General features: G+C 47.2%; 1 protein-coding gene across 1 annotated transcript in view; it reads left to right on the top strand.

Annotated features, from left to right (window-relative positions):
- Positions 1-19,118, top strand: part of nlrc5 (NLR family, CARD domain containing 5) — a 59,780-nt gene that overhangs the window by 14,212 nt on the left and 26,450 nt on the right. The window contains 9 exon segments of the mRNA XM_068312057.1: positions 7,104-7,234; positions 11,379-11,405; positions 11,407-11,524; positions 11,526-11,600; positions 11,692-11,922; positions 12,452-12,546; positions 15,886-15,969; positions 16,060-16,137; positions 16,255-16,344. Coding sequence (XP_068168158.1) covers positions 7,104-7,234; positions 11,379-11,405; positions 11,407-11,524; positions 11,526-11,600; positions 11,692-11,922; positions 12,452-12,546; positions 15,886-15,969; positions 16,060-16,137; positions 16,255-16,344 — 929 coding nt within the window.

The raw sequence follows: 19,118 nt of genomic DNA, 5'->3' as shown, positions 1-19,118 counted from the left end.
CCTTCATGTCTTCTTTCACTACATCCATAAACCTCCTCTTTGTTGTTCCTCTAGGCCTCCTGCCTGGCAGTTCAAAACTCAGCATCCTTCTACCAATATATTTGCTCTCTCCCCTGGACATGTCCAAACCATCTCAGTCTGGCCTCTCTGACTTTATCTCCACAACCTCTAACATGTTCTGTCCCTCTGATGTACTCATTCCTGATCCTACCCATCCTCGTCACTCCCAAAGAGAACCTCAGCATCTTCATCTCTGCTACCTCCAGCTCTGTCTCCTGTCTTTCCCTCAGTGACAGTGTCTCTAGACCAGGGGTTGGCAACCTTAAAAGTTCCAAGAGCCAAATTGAAGGAAAAAAACAAATCAAACCTGTCGGGAGCCGCAAAAAATTATAAGCTTCATATGAAGGCAACACAAGCTCTTAGTGTCTATATTAGCTATATTAACCTACTATCAAATTGATTAGCTAATCTACAAATGCATAATGAGATTCATGATTATTTCTTTTCCATGCAGCACATCCTGGAGAGAATGACGCACCACGTGACTACTCTGTTGTACCATATTTGGTGCTTTAAGTTTAACTTCCATTACTATATTACTGTATTATGTTTTGTTGCATTGATGAACTGGTTAAATCTACCAAAAGCAGCTCACATATCGACGATCGCTCCTAAGTACAGTAATCCCCGTTCAGTGTGTGATGGTGATGGGGGGGGTCGTCTCTGGACTCTTTCAGGGAGGAGAGGTAAGAGCCTCGCTGTTAATCCCTGATGAATACAATCAGCTTGAGCTCCAATGACAAGACAGTGTTTCTGCTCCTGGAGACCTTTATTGAGCATGTTTAGGTAACGTGTTCTAAACAAGCAGTGCTATTAAATCTATCATTTCTTCTTGTGGCTCGTTGGAGTTTACATACCTGCACAACAGCGCTGTCTGTTCAATATCGATCACATCACACGACTCATTACGTTTAATTGAGTATACTGGAGTTGAATTAATGTCCTTGATTTGCTGATTGGTGATGTTGCGTCTTCTTTCCTTCACTGTCTTTACAGAGAGAAGCATGTCTAACTTTCTGTATTATGTTTTGTTTTCATTATTTTAATGAATGAGTCCTTCGTGTAATCACCACGTATTGGAGATATAATCGGGGGGACTGTTTGTGTGTTGGAACCACCTTATCCACAGCGGTAACTCCAGTCAGACAGCAGGCACAACACAGGGAACAGTGGGTTTCTGGCTTTTAATCAGTAACTTATAGCATTACAGAACATAATTTCGTGAGCGACTCACTTTTGTAGTTCACCGCTCTCCAGAATCGCCTCCATTAGATGTGATGGGGTCCAATAGATGCGTCCTCCTTCAATGGAGGTGCTTCTCTGGTCCTGAACCCAGTCCCAATTTCACCCTCTACCAGAAAAACCTGCCCTGCAGACAGACGATACAGACCATACATACATAATATAGTATACATAATAATATTATAATATATATATATAATATATAATAATATGGTATCTGTGTGTCATCCTCAAGCTCGGGTCCTCTACCAGAGGCCTGGGAGTCTGAGGGTTCTGCGCAGTATCTTAGCTGTTCCTAGGACTGCGCTCTTCTGGACTGAGGCTTCAGATGTTGTTCCAGGAATCTGCTGGAGCCACTCTTCCAGTTTGGGGGTCACTGCCCCAAGTGCTCCTACTACCACGGGGACCACATTAACCTTAACCTTCCACATCTGTTCCAGCTGTTCTTTCAACCCTTGATATTTCTCAATCTTTTCGTGTTCCTTCTTCCTGATGTTGGCATCAGCTGGAATCGCCACATCTATCACCACTGCTCTCTTCTGCTCTTTGTCCATCACCACTATGTCCGGTTTGTTAGCCAGTAGCTGTTTGTCGGTCTGGAAGCTGAAGTCCCACAGGATCTTAGCCTTGCCGTTCTCAACCACCTTCGGTGGTATGTCCCATTGGGATTTGGGTACTTCTAGTCCATACCGGGTACAGATGTTCCTGTACACTATCACAGCTACTTGGTTGTGCCTTTCCATGTATGCTGAGCTGCCGAGCATCTTACACCCTGCTACCACATGCTGGACTGACTCTGGGGCTTCTTTACGTAGCCTGCACCTTGGGTCAGATCTACTGTAGTAGATATTGGCCTCTATTGCCCTTGTACTTAGGGCTTGTTCTTGTGCTGCCATGATCAGTGCCTCTGTGCTGTCAGTCAGTCCAGCTTTATTCAGCCATTGGTAGGTCTTCTTGATATCAGCCACTTCCTCTATCTGCCAGTGGTACATGCCGTGTAGGGGCTTGTCCCTCCATGTTGTCTCCTCTTCCTCCTCTTCCTCCTCAGGCTTCTGCTGTCTAAGGCATTCACTGAGCAGTTCATCTGTTGGGGCCATCTTCCTGATGTACTCTTGGATTTTTGATGTCTTATCCTGGACGGTGGCCCTGATGCTCACTAGTCCTCGGCCTCCCTCTTTCCGCTTAGTGTACAGCCTCAGGATGCTGGACTTGGGGTGAAACCCTCCATGCATGGTGAGGAGCTTTCTAGTCTTGATATCTGTGGCTTCTATCTCCTCCTTTGGCCAGCTTATGATCCCAGCGGGGTATCTGATGACCGGCAGTGCATACATGTTGATGGCTCGGACCTTGTTCTTGCCATTCAGCTGACTTCTCAGGACTTGCCTTACTCTCTGGAGGTATTCGGCTGTGGATGACTTCCTTGCGGCCTCCTCATGGTTGCCATTAGCCTGTGGGATTCCAAGGTATTTGTAGCTGTCCTTGATGTCTTCTATCCTGCCCCCTGGTAGGTTGACCCCTTCAGTTCTGATCATCTTGCCTCTTCTTGATACCATCCGACCACATTTGTCTAATCCGAATGACATCCCTATGTCGTCGCTGTAGATCCTGGTGGTGTGGATCAGTGAGTCAATTTCTCGCTCATTCCTGGCATACAGCTTGATGTCATCCATGTAGAGGAGATGGCTGATTGTTGTCCCGCTTCAGAATTGGTATCCGTAGCCGATCTTTGTGATGATCTGACTGAGGGGGTTCAGGCCTATGCAGAACAGCAGTGGTGATAGTGCATCCCCTTGGTATATGCCGCACTTGATGTTAACTTGGGCATTTGACTTGGAGTTTGTCTCCAGGGTTGTCTTCCACTTCCCCATTGAGTTCTTGATGAAGGCTCTTAGTGTCCTGTTGATCTTGTACAGTTCCAGACATTCCAGTATCCACGTGTGTGGCATTGAGTCATAGGCTTTCTGGTAGTCAATCCAGGCGGTGCACAAGTTGGTCTGCCTATTCTTACAGTGTCTGTGTACTGCTCTGTCCACCAGTAGCTGGTGCTTGGCTCCCCTGGTGTTATTACCAACTCCTTTCTGTGTCCCACTCATATATTGATCCATGTGCCTACTCATCTTAGCTGCCATGATGCCTGACAGGAGCTTCCATGTTGTACTGAGACAGGTTATTGGCCGGTAGTTGGATGGGGTAGATTCCTTCTGTGGGTCTTTCATGATCAGGACTGTCCTGCCTTCAGTCAACCATTCTGGGTGCGTCCCATCCCTTAGCAGCTGGTTTATCTGTGCTGCTAGACGCTCATGGAGTGCTGTCAGCTTCTTTAGCCAGTATGTATGGATCATATCGGGGCCCGGTGCTGACCAACTCTTCATCTTTGACACTCTTTCTTGGATGTCTGCCATTGAGATGGTTACTGGTTCTTGTTCTGGGAGGCAGCTGTGGTCAGTCCTTAGGTCCACTAGCCACTGAGCATCGGTGTTGTGTGATGCTTTTCTTTCCCATATGCCTTTCCAGTATTTCTCCACCTCAGCTCTTGGTGGGTCTGGCCGGATGCTATTTCCCTGCCACTGAGAGTACACCTTTGCTGGTTGAGTGGAGAAGGTCTTGTTTATTCTCCTGGCCTCAATCTCCTTGGTGTATCGCTTCAGTCGGGTAGCCAGAGCTGTTAGTCTCTGTTGGGCAGTTTCGAGTGCTTCAGGTATGGAGAGCTTGCTGTATTCCCTGGGTGCCCCTTTATTCACCATGTTCCCCTTCTGTAGCTCGGCTAGCTGGCTGACTTCTCTCCGTGTCGCCTTTATCTTGGCCTCTAACCGTCTCTTCCATGGAGGGTATTGTTTGTTATGCCATGTGTTGATCTTATATCCCAGCATTTCAAGGATTACTGTTGCTGTACTGTGGATCAGCTTGTTGGTCTCAGTTATGTTCCCTGTGGGGATGGTTCTTATTGCAGCATTCACATCTTCTAGCAGATCTTCTGAAGGTACTTGACAACTTAGCTTCGGTATTTGTCGGAGGCTCCAGGTTTCCATTTGGGTCACGATCTTCCTTCGCAGGTCAGCAGCTCTTGTTTGAGGCTGTCTATGTCTCTTGGGGCTTGGTACCCAAACACGGATTGTGGGGGGGGTGATATCCCCCCGTTGACCTGGCGTCCTGGCTCCCCCTTGCCGTAGCATTGTTGTTGTATTTAATCGATCTCTAGTTGTGACAGCAGTTTTCGGTTACGGATGTTGGAACACTGGGCTAACAGCTGTTTCTTTGTTAGCCTTGATTGTGGGTTTCGAAGCATCCATTGGTCCCACATCCGCCCCATATATCCCCTCTCTCTTGGATTACTTGTGTAGTAGCATTCCAACAACTCCATATTCTCCGCCCTTGTCCATGTGTGTCTTGTTCCAGTAGCCCATTTGTCATCAGATTGCCCTGGTTCCCTAGCATCTGACGCGGACCTTGTTAACCCGGGCGACGTCTGAGCCGGTATGACTCTGTCATTATTGTGTTCACTCATATTTTTGAGGTAGGCTCGTATAGCATTAAGGGTCTTGCCTAAGGACCCTCACTGGATAGTGCCCACCATGTCTGGGGTTCGAAGCCACGCCCACGCCCTCCTGCATTCCAGACCACGCCCCCTGGAATATATATATATATATATATATATATATATATATATATATATACACACACACACACACACACACACACACACACACACACACACACACACACACACACACACACACACACACATAATATTACACATAATAAGGCTGAACAAACCCAAACAGGAACACACTTGTTTGGATTAATGATAATAGCTACAGTATTCACATCGCCATTATTAACAGTGCAATTAGCAGCCAGTATGGCTGGAGCGATCCACGTGACCAGCACACCTAGCATGGCTAACACGACCAGCCTCACTAGCGCATCTGCCATGGAGATTCCTGTCTAACCTCGTCTGTCAGCCTGTCCATCACCATAGCGAACAAGAAGGGGCTCAGAGCTGATCCCTGATGCAGTCCCACCTCCACCTTGAACTCCTCTGTCACACCTATAGCACACCTCACCACTGTCTTACAGTCCTCATACATGTCCTGCACCACTCTAACATACTTTCCTGCCACTCCAGACTTCCTCATACAATACCACAGTTCCTCTCTGGGCACCTTGTCATAAGCTTTCTCTAGATCTACAAAAACACAATGCAGCTACATCTGGCCTTCTCTACTTCTCTATCAACATCGTCAAAGCAAATACTGCATCTGTAGTACCCTTTTTTGCATGAATCCATACTGCTGCTCACAAATACTCACTTGTGCCCTTGGTCTAACTTCAACTACTCTTTCCCATAACTTCATTGTATGGCTCATCAGCTGTATTCCTATGTAGTTGCCACAACTCTGCACATCTCTTGTTCTTCAAAATGGGCATCAGCACACTTCTCCTCCATTCCTCGGGCGTCTTCTCATTATCTAAGATCCTGTTGAACAACCCAGTCAGAAACTCTACTGCTACCTCTCCTAGACACTTCCATACCTCCATCAGGACCGAGTGCCTTTCCACTCTTCATCCTCTTCAATTCCCCTCCTCACTTCATCCTGACTCATCTTTGCTACTTCCTGGTCCACAACAGCAACCTCTTCTAGTCTTTTTTCTCTAATTTTCCTCGTTCATCAAAACTTCAAAATACTCTTTCCATCTTCCTATCATGCTACACTTCCATCCCTATCCTTAATCACCCTAACCTGCTGCACGTCCTTCCCATCTCTGTCTCTCTGTCTTGCCAACGTATATAACTGTACATCAGTCTCTCCTTCCTTACTGTCCAACCTAGAATACAAGTCATCATAAGCCCTTTGTTTGGCCTTTGCTACCTCTACTTTCATGTAACGCTGCATCTCCCTGTACTCCTGTCTACTCTCCTCAGTCCTCTCAGTGTCCCACTTGTTCTTAGCTAACCTCTTTCTCTGTATACACTCCTGTACCTCCTCATTCCACCACCAAGTCTCCTTATCTACTTTCCTTCCAGATTACACACCAAGTACTCTCCTACCTGTCTCCCTGATCACATTATCTGTAGTTGTCCAGTCATCTGGAAGCACCTCCTGACCACCTAGAGCCTATCTTAACTCCTTCCTAAAAGTCATGCAACAATCTTCCTTTTTCAGCTTCCACCATTTCGTCCTCTGCTCTGCCTTTGCCCTCTTGATCTTCCTCACCACCAAAGTCATCCTACACACCGCCATGCATTCCTCTCTTGGATACCAAACCTGCCCATCACCTCATCACCTGTTTCCTGCACCAACATGTCCATTTACGTCTGCACCAATGACAACTCTCTCACTTCTAAGTGTGCTCTGCATCTCTTCATCAAAGTCCAATAATAATAATAATAATAATAATAATAATAAATTCATAAATCTTTGAATTGATAAGAAGTACTTTGATAAAGTTAGGAATGATGGAATGATGGGGGGTGGGGGGTGGAGTGCCCAGAGAAAACTCATTCAAACACGGAGAGGACATGCACGGAAAGACCATGTTGGGAACACTGGGACTTGAACTCATGACATTCTTAGTGTGAGGCAACAGTGCTAACCACTGTCACTGCATCCCACTAATGCTGTAGTGAATGCAAAAGTTGCTTAACATCAATCCAATGGTTTTTGTTTAAACAGCTATCTACAAAGAAAGGATGAGCTTGTAATACGGAGTTTTAGCTGTTCGATCATGCACGTGCATGATAGTAGTAGTAACTCGTGCTTCCTGTGCTGTCTGAGAGGAGTAACATCATTTGGTCTCAGGTGGAACTGAGACGTGAGGACGGGATACCTGTGAAGTCCTACCGCTTTGTTCATCTGACAGTACAGGAGTTCTTGGCTGCGCTCAGAATCATGAGCAGTCAGGATGTTGACGACACACAGCTTGAGAAGAGGTAAGAATATCATTTCAAAGAAAGCAATGAAACTGTGAACTCTGTTAATCACTGGTTCCCTGACCCACTCCCACTTTCTCTCTCCTGCCACTGAGCTCTGACCAAACCCGCTATCAAATTCACTGAAAGTTAGATAGATTTTCATCAGTCATAGTGGTTATTTAGTAATGTTGACATCCTGCTACTCCCCCATGTTTTGAAATTTGTCCCTTTTTTTTTTTTTATTGAGAGCAGTGTGGTGGCAGAAATGATGTGTTGTGGATTCAAGTAATTAGTTTGGATGCATTCAGAGAAGATGAACATTAAAATATTGTGAGGCGCAACATTTTCAGAAGCAGTTAATTAACTGCACTATAAATGTACAATATTTCCCTGTTAGAAGAAGAAGAAGAAGAAGTACACTTTATTAATCCCTGCAGGGAAATTACACAGTCACTCAGGTATATATTTTTACATGTTATGTCAACATGTAGGAAGTAGCAGTAATCAGAGATTATATAAACTCAGTTATCTGTTTTTATTCATTGTGTGCATACTTTTACAACTAAATGAAATGAGGTACAAAAGAGAGCTACAGAATTAGATTGTATTGGGTTACGCTCCATACTAGGAATAACCTAGACATGGAAAGAAATGCAAGTTGAGAACACTGAGGCCTCACTCCATAAAGGGAGAGCAAAAATGTGCTGATGCATGCTCAAAGCAGATGTTCCACCCGCAGCCGGGTGGGCACCGATAGTGAGACACGGTACAGCGGAGGGGGTGGGGTGGGGCATCGTGACTAAATTAAAGCTTTCTTGTCTGCAGCCACTTCATAAATGACCTTAACAGCCAATGTTTTTCACACCTTGTAGAGTGTGTTGCTGTTACTTCACCCTTCAAACAGAAATCCATCCACTATTAAGAGAGAACTGGGAAAGAGAAACTTAAACTGACCTGGTGGTTGAGACAAATGTCATAAAACTGCCAATCCTGTGGTTTGATTCAGTCTGGGGACTTTTGTTCCATATTTCATGGCAGTTCTCAAAATTGCGCCCATTTTGGTCGCATATGCACCCAAATTTTTATCAGTGTGACTATTAAATATATTTGGGAGCACCGGTGTGACTAGGGGAAAAAATCTAGTGCGCCTTTTTTTGTGAGACCGCGCTCCTGCGGTCCCGCCAGGAAACAAGGAGAGCGCAACTGTGGCTGCTCTCCTGGGCGAGGGAGAGAGGCCGCAGAACGGAGATGGACGGAGCGTCTCTATCGCTCCGTCACTGCCTTGCTTTCGGGTAGGTGCTCCTAAAGTCTTTGCTGGTTCTACTAACTTCTAAATTTGGGAGCACCAGTGCTACCAAGAAAAAAGTTAATTTCGAGCCCTGCATGGAATTATTTCATACAGAAGGATGGTCTTCCTGCTATGCCTTAGGCCTGTCGCACCTCCAACGGTGCCCGTGGTGGACTGTGCATGGCAGGGGTGTCCTCTTGCCTGAGCCAGGCCTAAACCTGACCGCATACCAAAAGGAACGGGAACAAAGTTTTGCTGCATGGTCTTCAGCTGGGGACCACCGTTCACGGATGTTTCGCCCCTTACCCAGAACATCTCCTGGTGGGGGGGGGGCAGTGTACAGGGACGTCTCCCTGACACCCCCTGCAGTAAAACTTATTTTGGTGTTCCCCCCCAAGACTTGTCTCATCGTCTCAACCAGAGCCAGTGGCTTGCCTTCTCTGCTTCGTCTGAGAGCTCTTTTGTGGCTTTACTCAATCTGGCTCCCCGTAGCCCCACATCCTTGAGTAGGCGAGACATGGAGCTGCCAACAAACCCTCTCGTTCCCACCTCCACTGGGTACCTTCTCGCACTCCAGCCGCTTTCCCTGCACTCCGCAACCAAGTCTGTGTATTTTGCCATCGTTCTTTCATAGGCTTCCAGTCCCTCCTCCCATGGCACTGTCAGCTCAATCAGCAAGACTGACTTTGTGGCTGAAGACCACAGCACTACAGCTGGTCTTAGGGTGGTGGTGCAGATCTCCTGTGGGAACTGGAGCTGTTTCCCCAAATCCACTTCCATCTTCCACTCCGCCCCTGATGTTAGCAGCTTGGAGGGTGGTGGTCTCTTGCTGGAGTGTTCTACAGGTTCCCCCTCCCTGAGGCAGTGGATCCTGTGTTGGTTCTTTGATGGACTCAGCTTTTTGGCTTCCAGGCGGCTTTTCTCCAGCACCTCTGCCAGTTTCCTGAGCACTTGGTCATGCCGCCATGTAAACCGGCCCTGTGTCAGAGCTGTTTTGCATCCTGACAGGACATGCTGGAGTGAGGTATTGATGGTCCCACAGAGGTCACAGGATTGCTCTGTTCCAAGCCACTGATGGGGATTTTGGGGGTTAGGTAGTGTGTCATAGGTCTCTCTGATGAGGAAACTGAGTTGAGCTTGTGGCACTTTCCAGAAGTCTGCCCAGTTGACTGCTTGGCTCGTGACTCCCTCCCAGTTCGTCCAGCGCCCCTGCTGCCCCTGTGCCACAGACTTCACTCTGAGCTCCTCCTGTTCCACTCTGGTGACCTTGGCAACAACAAGGTCCTTTCTTTCCTTCCTGTTTGCCCTGGACCACAGAATGGGTGGGTCTGTCCATACAATGCCTGCACGCCCTGTCTGGACCCTGCCCACGACTTCCTGGTGTTGCAGCCGGCCCATCGCCTTCTGGACCTCCTCCACAGCCTTCCATTTCCTTCCCATTTGCAACTCCAGCATTTGCTTCTGCCACTGTCCTGTCGGAGGAGTCCCTTAATTCCATCACCAGCCTTGCCTTTTCCTGTCTGTAGCCCAGCATGATGGATTTCAGTGGTAGCTGGAGTGAGTTCCGACTGTATAGGCCAGCTGCTGAGAAACAGCGTGGGAGTCCTAGCCACTTGCGGATGAAGGAGTTGGCTTTTGCCTCCATTCGGCTCACAGCTGATGAGGTGACTTCACACAGTTTCAGAGGCCACATCACCCTCGGGTACAGGGTGAAGTGATAGCACCACACCTTGTGCTTTCCTGGTAGCTGGCTTGAGTCAATTTTTTCCAGGCCTCCTGAAAGCTGCTGAAGGATGGTTTTCCCCATGTCCTTGTCTGACAGACCAGATGTATAATGTCTACCCAGGCTTTGGATGGGCTGGTCCGCGATAAGGGAGATTACTTCTCCGCCGATGGTAAAGGTGACTCTGTCATTCCTCTCCCCCTTCCTCAGTGAGAGGCTCCTTGACTTCTGAGGCTTAAACCTCATCCTTTCCCAGGAGATCAGTTCGTCCAGCCTCTTTAGCAGCCTGGATGTGCATGGCGCAGTTCGTAGCAGGCACGTGATGTCGTCCATATACAGTAGCTCCTCTGACCTGCAGGCAGTCGGACCCCACCCACCACTTGCCTTGCCCCGATCAGGATGACCTCAAATGCTGCCACGAAGAGGATGGGGGAGATGGAGCATCCCATTGCGATACCTACTTCCAGTTGTTGCCACCCAGTAGTGAACTTCTTCAGTGCAAAGAACACGTTCAAATCCTGGAAGTACTTCATGATCATGCTCTTGATGATGTCTGGGACGTAAAAGAAGTCAAGGGCGTATGCTATCAGCTGGTGTGGGACTGACCCATAGGCATCGGTAAGGTCCAGCCAGTGGTCTGGATCTGTTCCCAAATCATTGAAGCATGCTCAACGCAGCCAGAGAACCCCGGGACTCCGGCTTTTTGGCAACTAGTATCGATGAAGCTGTTTTCCATCAGATAGGTGGTCATCCTTCCTGCCATCACACAGAAGAATATCTTTCCCTCCACGTTTAGTAGGGCTATGCTTCTGAACTGCCCAATGATCTTGGCATTCTGCTGTTTTGGAATATAGAAAAATATAGTCATTTTTTACAGTGTGATGGTTTCCTTATCAGTCAGCAGCAATAGATGTTAAAAGAATGTTAAAAAGCAAACCCACAGCTGTGAAACCAGTACCCAGACACTTAAAAGACCCATACAAGTTTTAAACCCCCTCAGATTTCTGTGTAATGTTTGTCAGTAGTTTTGCTTTTTAAATTCAGAACTACTTCACAGACAAGGGGCATCCTCTCTGCAGTGACAGAGTTGTGTGCATTTACCTTCATTTAAGTAATAACTGATTTTGCTCTTTTCATCATTGTTCTCTCAGATTCAGTCTAAAAACTCGCTGGACAACAGTCAGACCTGACTCTGGTCTTCGACTCCCTGTGTCTGTACCTGTGTGGACTGGCTGCCCCATACTGTACACCAGCTTTAGCTCAAGTAGCCACGGCCTCAGGAGGAGGCTGGTGAACTGGTGAAAAAACGACAAGCCCTCCTTCTGAGACTCCTTCACAAACTGTGCCGCAGGAACACACTGACTGGAGCAAAGGTAGAACGTGAACTCAAGTGAATTCTTAGAAACAGATGAGTGCACAAATTTACTGTATTTCTGCTTTTTCTACTTTCATACTTTGGTCCAGATCTTGGAGCTTTGCCACTGTCTCCAGGAGAGTCAGGACTAGCTTCTGGCCTAGCAGGCGGTGTCTGTGAGACCCATCCTGGAGCTACACAACATCCAACTCTTTTCGAATGATCTCGATGCACTTGCTTTTGTAGTGAACTCAGCGGGGGACAGAGGCATCGGACTGTACTTTGGAGCATGCTCCATGGAACTTGAGGATTTGGACATCCTGGTTAAATGTCAGTACATTGTCTCCCTCAGGTAAGTCCACACAGATGTCTACACCATTAAATGAATGGACAGTCATCATTTGAAGTGTGAGTGATAAATATTCGCTGCCCAGTATTGAATGATCAGAGGCATGGTGCACATGAGGAAACGTTGAAGCAGAAGTTCTAATACATGGGCTGGTGAGTTTGACGGTCGATGGTGTCGATCCGTGAAGAATCTGGAAACCTTAACACTGACACTGCTGCTCTAGTCACATGTGACACGTACTGTGAAAATGATTGAAGCCTGCTGTGTCCCCATCTCTAGCTGTGTCTGTGAAACAACAACCCTCTTTATGTGAGGTTTATGCAGCAATGCCACAGCAAAGACGGTTGTCTTCCACTTAGCTTTCTTATTCACTGAACACTGACCTCCCCCCAGAAGTTAGAAACCATGCTAGGGTGCTGCGAGCAGAATGTTGTGTGCAGCTGCCTTCATATGACACTTCTTATTATCAGAGAACGATGAACTCCCACTTCTTGTGCTTAAGAAATGTTCGGTCTTTTAAGCTCACTCTTTGTTTTTGGAGCCGCAAATATGGTGACAAGTTTGCAGAGAAGTTGTCTTCTATTTTACCAAAATTTAAAGTCCTGACAAAAATAGAGTGAGTTTCAATTTTTTTTCTATCCCTCTAGTGATTTTGCTTCCTTTTAAATCTCTTTAATTCATCTTCTTCTTCTTTTCCTTTCGGCTTTTCCCTTCAGGGGTCGCCACAGCGAATCAATTGCCTCCATCTAGCCCTGTCCTTTGAATCCTCTTCTCTCACACCAACTATCTTCATGTCTTCCCTCATTACATCCATAAACCTCCTCTTTGGTCTTCCTCTAGGCCTCCTGCCTGGCAGTTCAAAACTCAGCATCCTTCTACCAATATATTCACTATCTCTCCTCTGGACATGTCCAAACCATCTCAGTCTGGCTTCTCTGACTTTATCTCCAAAACCTCTAACATGTGCTGTCCCTCTGATGTACTCATTCCTGATCCTATCCTTCCTGGTCACTCCCTGAGAGAACCTCAGCATCTTCATCTCTGCTACCTCCAGCTCTTTCTCCTGTCTTTTCTTCAGTGACACTGTCTCTAGACCAAACAACATCCCTGGTCTCACCACAGTTTTGTACACCTTTCCTTTCATTTTTGCTGATACTCTTCTATCACACATCACACCTGACACTTTCCTCCACCCGTTCCATCCTGCCTGTACACGCTTCTTCACCTCTTTTCCACACTCTCCATTGCTCTGGACTGTTGACCCTAAGTACTTAAAATCCTCCACCTTCTTGATCTCTTCTCCCTGTAGCCTCACTCTTCCACTTGGGTCCCTCTCATTCACACACATGTACTCTGTCTTACTGCGGCTAACCTTCATTCCTCTCCTTTCCAGGACAAACCTCCACCTCTCTAGCTTCTCCTCCACCTGTTCCCAACTCTCACTACAGATCACAATGTCATCTGCAAACATCATAGTCCATGGAGATTCCTGTCTAACCTCGTCTGTCAGCCTGTCCATCCCCATAGCGAACAAGAAGGGGCTCAGAGCTGATCCCTGATGCAGTCCCACCTCCACCTTGAACTCCTCTGTCACACCTACAGCACACCTCACCACTGTCTTACAGTCCTCATACATGTCCTGCACTGCTCTAACATACTTCTCTGCCACTCCAGACTTCCTCATACAATACCACAGTTCCTCTCTGGGCACCCTGTCATAAGCTTTCTCTAGATCTACAAAAACACAATGCAGCTCCCTCTGGCCTTCTCTGTACTTCTCTATGAACATCCTCAGAGCAAATACTGCATCTGTAGTACTCTTTTTTGGCATGAAACCATACTGCTGCTCACAAATGTTCACCTCTGCCCTTAGTCTAGCTTCAACTACTCTTTCCCATAACTTCATTGCATGGCTCATCAGCTTTATTCCTCTGTAGTTGCCACAACTCTGCACATCTCCCTTGTTCTTAAAAATGGGCACCAGCACACTTCTCCTCCATTCCTCAGGCATCTTCTCACTATCTAAGATCCTGTTGAACAACCCAGTCAGAAACTCTACTGCCACCTCTCCTAGACACTTCCATACCTCTACAGGTATATCATCAGGACCAACTGCCTTTCCACTCTTCATCCTCTTCAATGCCCTCCTCACTTCATCCTGACTAATCTTTGCTACATCCTGGTCCACAACAGTCACCTCTTCTAGTCTTTGTTCTCTCTCATTTTCCACGTTCATCAACTCTTCAAAGTACTCTTTCCATCTTCCAATCACACTACTGGTACCTGTCAATAGACTTCCATCCCTATCCTTAATCACCCTAACCTGCTGCGCGTCCTTCCCATCTCTGTCTCTCTGTCTTGCCAACCTGTATAGATAAGTCTCTCCCTCCTTACTGTCCAACCTAGCATACAAGTCATCATAAGCTTCTTGTTTGGCCTTTGCTACCTCTACCTTCACCTTACGCTGCATCTCCCTGTACTCCTGTCTACTCTCCTCAGTCCTCTCAGTGTCCCACTTCTTCTTAGCTAACCTCTTTCTCTGTATGCACTCCTGTACCTCCTCATTCCACCACCATGTCTCCTTATCTACTTTTCCTTCCAGATGACACACCAAGTACTCTCTTACCTGTCTCCCTGATCACATTAGCTGTAGTTGTCCAGTCATCTGGAAGCACCTCCTGACCACCCAGAGCCTGTCTTAACTCCTTCCTAAAAGTCATGCAACACTCTTCCTTTTTCAGCTTCCACCATTTCGTCTTCTGCTCTGCCTTTGCCCTCTTGATCTTCCTCACCACCAGAGTCATCCTACACACCACCATCCTATGCTGTTTGGCTACACTCTCACCTACCACTACTTTACAGTCACTGATCTCCTTCAGGTTACACCGTCTACACAAGATGTAGTCTACCTGTGTGCTCCTACCGCCACTCTTATAGGTCACTCTATGTTCCTGCCTCTTCTGGAAGAAAGTATTCACTACAGCCATTTCCATCCTTTTTGCAAAGTCAACTACCATCTGTCCTTCTGCGTTCCTCTCCTGGATACCAAACCTGCCCATCACATCCTCATCACCTCTGTTTCCTGCACCAACATGTCCACTGAAGTCTGCTCCAATGACAACTCTCTCACTTCTAGGCATGCTCTGCATCACTTCATCAAAGTCCGACCAGAATTTCTCCTTCTCCTCCAGCTCACATCCTACCTGTGGAGCATACCCGCTAACAACATTCAACATCACACCTTCTATTTCTAGCTTCAGACTCATCACTCTATCCGATACTCTTTTTACCTCCAGGACATTCCTAACAAACTCCTCCTTCAAGATAACTCCTACTCCATTTCTCTTCCCATCTATACCATGATAGAACAACTTGAACCCTGCTCCTAAACTTCTAGCTTTGTTCCCTTTCCACCTGGTCTCCTGTACACACAGTATGTCTACCTTCCTTCTCTGCATCATGTCAACCAACTCTCTACCTTCTCCTGTCATAGTTCCAACGTCCCTACTCTTAGTCCTATACTCTAGGTGTTCCTCTTCTCTTTCTTCGAGCGAACGCACTTTCCTCCTCTCCTTCTTCGACCAACAGTAATCCAGTTTCCACCGGCGCCCTGTAGGTCAACAGCGCCGATGGCGGTCGTTGTTAACCCGGGCCTCGACCGATCCGGTATGGAAGTCATAGGTTTGATTCACATCTTTGATTTGGCAAAAGTTTTACGCTGGATGCCCTTCCTGACGCAACCCTCTGTATTTATCCGGGCTTGGGACTGGCACAATAAGACACTGGCTTGTGTCCTCTTGCGGCTACATTAATTCATATTAAGTCTATATGTATTGTTGTGGTGTACATTTACTCTTAGCAGACTACAGACACAGATCACGTCATTGTATTTTTACTTGAGGCTTCGCAGAAGTCGGCCTTTAACATCTGATAACTCACTTGCCTCTTGGGGAAGGTTTCGCGGTGCCAGTCTGACGGCCAAAGGAGGAGCGAATCTGGCCTCTGCTCTTCAGGACTGTCCACACATCACAGACATGAAGTACCTTCTAAATATCAGAAATCAATATGATTGTGAACCTGAAATGTATTATATGCAGGGGTAATGAAATGCTCATGTTTTTGTCTTAAGTTTTACTGAGAACAATCTGAAAGATGCTGGCATCAAACACATATCCAACGTTTTTACCAAACTACTAGACTGCATTAAGTAAAGTGAGTACGCAGCCAATGAGACGCCAATGTTTACATAACGACAGCCTTTTGACACAGATATGTGTGTGTGTGTGTGTGTGCGTGCGTGCGTGCGTGCGAGGGTGGGTGGCAGGCTGGGTAGAAACAACAGCACTGTAACAGCAATAGTCCATCTCATCTGCAAAATGTCTTCATGTTTGAACATCCGGCAGATTCATGTGGAGTATGATCGCACGCACAAACACACACACACACACACACACACACACACACACACACACACACACACACACACACACAATAATTTTGTTTCTAGGAGGAGAGGCTGGAGCAGTCACCAACACAGGGCGTGACAGTACCCCCCCCTCTAGAGGGCGACTCCAGGCGCCCAACCAGGCTTATCAGGAAAAGCCCTGTAGAAGTCACGGAGGAGTGAAACATCAAGGATGTGGCCCCGTGGAATCCAGGAACGCTCCTCCGGACCATACCCCTCCCAGTCCACCAGATACTGGAACCCCCTACCCCTCCGCCGGACGTCCAAGACGCGACGGACAGTAAAGGCCGGATGCCCATCCACCAACCGGGGGGGAGGAGGGGGAACGGACGGAGGGCACAGAGGGCTGCAAGAGACAGGCTTGAGGAGGGATACATGGAACGAAGGGTGGACATTTAGAGAGGACGGCAACTTAAGGCGGACCACAGAAGGATTAATCACTTTTTCAATGACATACGGGCCAACGAATTTGGGTGCCAGCTTACGTGACTCCACCTGGAGAGGGAGATCCCGAGAGGAAAGCCACACCTTCTGACCAGGTTTATAAGCAGGGGCTGGCTTACGACGCTTATCCGCAAGCTCCTGATTCTGAGTTGCCGTGCGGCGTAGAGCAGCTTGAGTGGTCTTCCACACGAGGCGGCAACGTCTGAGGTGAGCTTGGACAGAGGGTACAGAGACATCCCTCTCCTGGTCAGGGAACAGAGGCGGTTGGTAGCCCAGACAGGACATGAAGGGAGACATCCCAGTAGCAGAAGAGACAAGGGAGTTGTGTGCGTATTCAATCCATGGCAGGTATGTACTCCAGGAGGATGGATGGCGTGAGGTCATGCAACGCAAGGCAGACCCCAAGTCCTGATTCACCCGCTCTGCTTGTCCATTCGATTGTGGATGGTAACCTGAAGAGAGACTAACAGATGTCCCCAGAGCAAGGCAAAAAGCTTTCCACACTTGAGATGTAAATTGAGGTCCTCTATCAGAGACTATGTCAAGGGGAATTCCATGCAGCCTATATACATTATTGACGAGAAGGTTAGCAGTTTCTGTAGCTGAAGGTAATTTAGTTAGGGGAACAAAATGCACGGACTTGGAGAATCGATCTACTATTGTAAGTATACAGGTATTACTCTCTGAAGGAGGAAGACCCGTGACAAAGTCTATGGCGATGTGAGACCATGGCCTGCTGGGAATTGGGAGTGGGTGAAGGAGACCAGCTGGCTGCTGATGAGAGGACTTGCTGCGAGCACAAACAGTACACGATGAAACAAAGGATCGAGTATCCTGCTTCATGGTGGGCCACCAGAACCTTTGTTGCAGAAATGAAAGTGTGCGGTTATAACCAGGGTGACAGGTAAGTTTAGATGAATGGCCCCATTGAAGAACTTTGGACCGGACAGAGTCTGGGACAAATAAACAATTTGGTGGGCCATTACCTGGGTCTGGCTGAGAGCGCTGAGCTTCCTGAACTGCCTTCTCAATCTCCCAGTGCAAGGACCCAATCATGCAGGCAGGCATGGTCACCGGGTAATCCGCAAATTGTGCTGGAAGGAGAATGGTCTCAGGCCGAGAATCGGATTCATCAACAACTGACTGACGGGATAGAGCGTCTGGTTTAATATTCCGAGAGCCAGGCCGGTAGGTAAGGGTAAAGTTAAATCTCCCCATGAAAAGAGCCCATCTAGCTTGCCGAGAGTTTAACCTTTTAGCTGCCCGCAGGAAGGAAAGATTTTTATGGTCCGTCCAGATAATGAAGGGATGCTCAGCTCCCTCTAACCAATGACGCCATTCTTGGAGAGCCAAAACCACAGCTAACAGTTCTCTGTTACCAATATCGTAATTCCTTTCTGCTGGAGAGAGTCGGCGGGAAAAGAAAGCACACGGGTGAAGTTTTTGGTCCATAGCAGAGCGTTGAGAAAGGACGGCACCTACTCCAGAGTCAGAAGCATCAACCTCCACAATAAATTGCCTGGTGGGATCTGGGTGAGAGAGAACTGGAGCTGAAACAAAAAGAGTCTTAAGCATATTGAATGCAGCATCTGCTTCAGAGGACCACTTATATGGGATAGATGTGGAGGTGAGTTGGGTAAGAGGGGCTGCTTTCCTGCTGTAGTCTTTAATGAATCTGCGATAAAAGTTCGCGAAACCAAGAAAACGTTGGAGTTGTTTGCGGGTCTCAGGTCTCGGCCACTGCTTTTACTTTTTCGGGGTCTGCTTTGACTTGACCCTGCTCAATAACAAAACCAAGAAAATTAACTGAAGTTGCATGAAACTGACATTTCTCGGCCTTAACAAAGAGTTTGTTTTCGAGCAGACGCTGAAGAACAGTGCAGACATGTTGAATATGTTGCGGAACGTCTTTGGAAAAAATCAGGATGTCATCTAAATAGACAAAAACAACTTGTTGATCATGTCCCTGAGAACGTCATTGACTAATGTCTGAAAAACCGCAGGGGCATTGGTTAACCCAAATGGCATAACTAGATATTCAAAATGTCCAATAGGTGTGTTAGAGGCAGTTTTCCATTCATCTCCAGTTCTGATGCGAACAAGATGGTATGCATTCCTGAGGTCTAATTTGGTGAAAATGGTAGCCTGGTGGAGTGGCTGGAAAGCCGAGTCTATGAGAGGCAGGGGATACTTGTTTTTCACTGTAATTTCATGTAATCCACGATAATCAATACATGGGCGCAATGACTTGTCTTTCTTGTCAACAAAAAAGAATCCTG

Source organism: Antennarius striatus, chromosome 4, assembly GCF_040054535.1.
Source record: "Antennarius striatus isolate MH-2024 chromosome 4, ASM4005453v1, whole genome shotgun sequence".
Classification (NCBI taxonomy): domain Eukaryota; kingdom Metazoa; phylum Chordata; class Actinopteri; order Lophiiformes; family Antennariidae; genus Antennarius; species Antennarius striatus.
The sequence above is the reverse complement of the archived record's forward strand: the minus strand, read 5'-3'. Positions and strand labels throughout refer to the sequence as shown.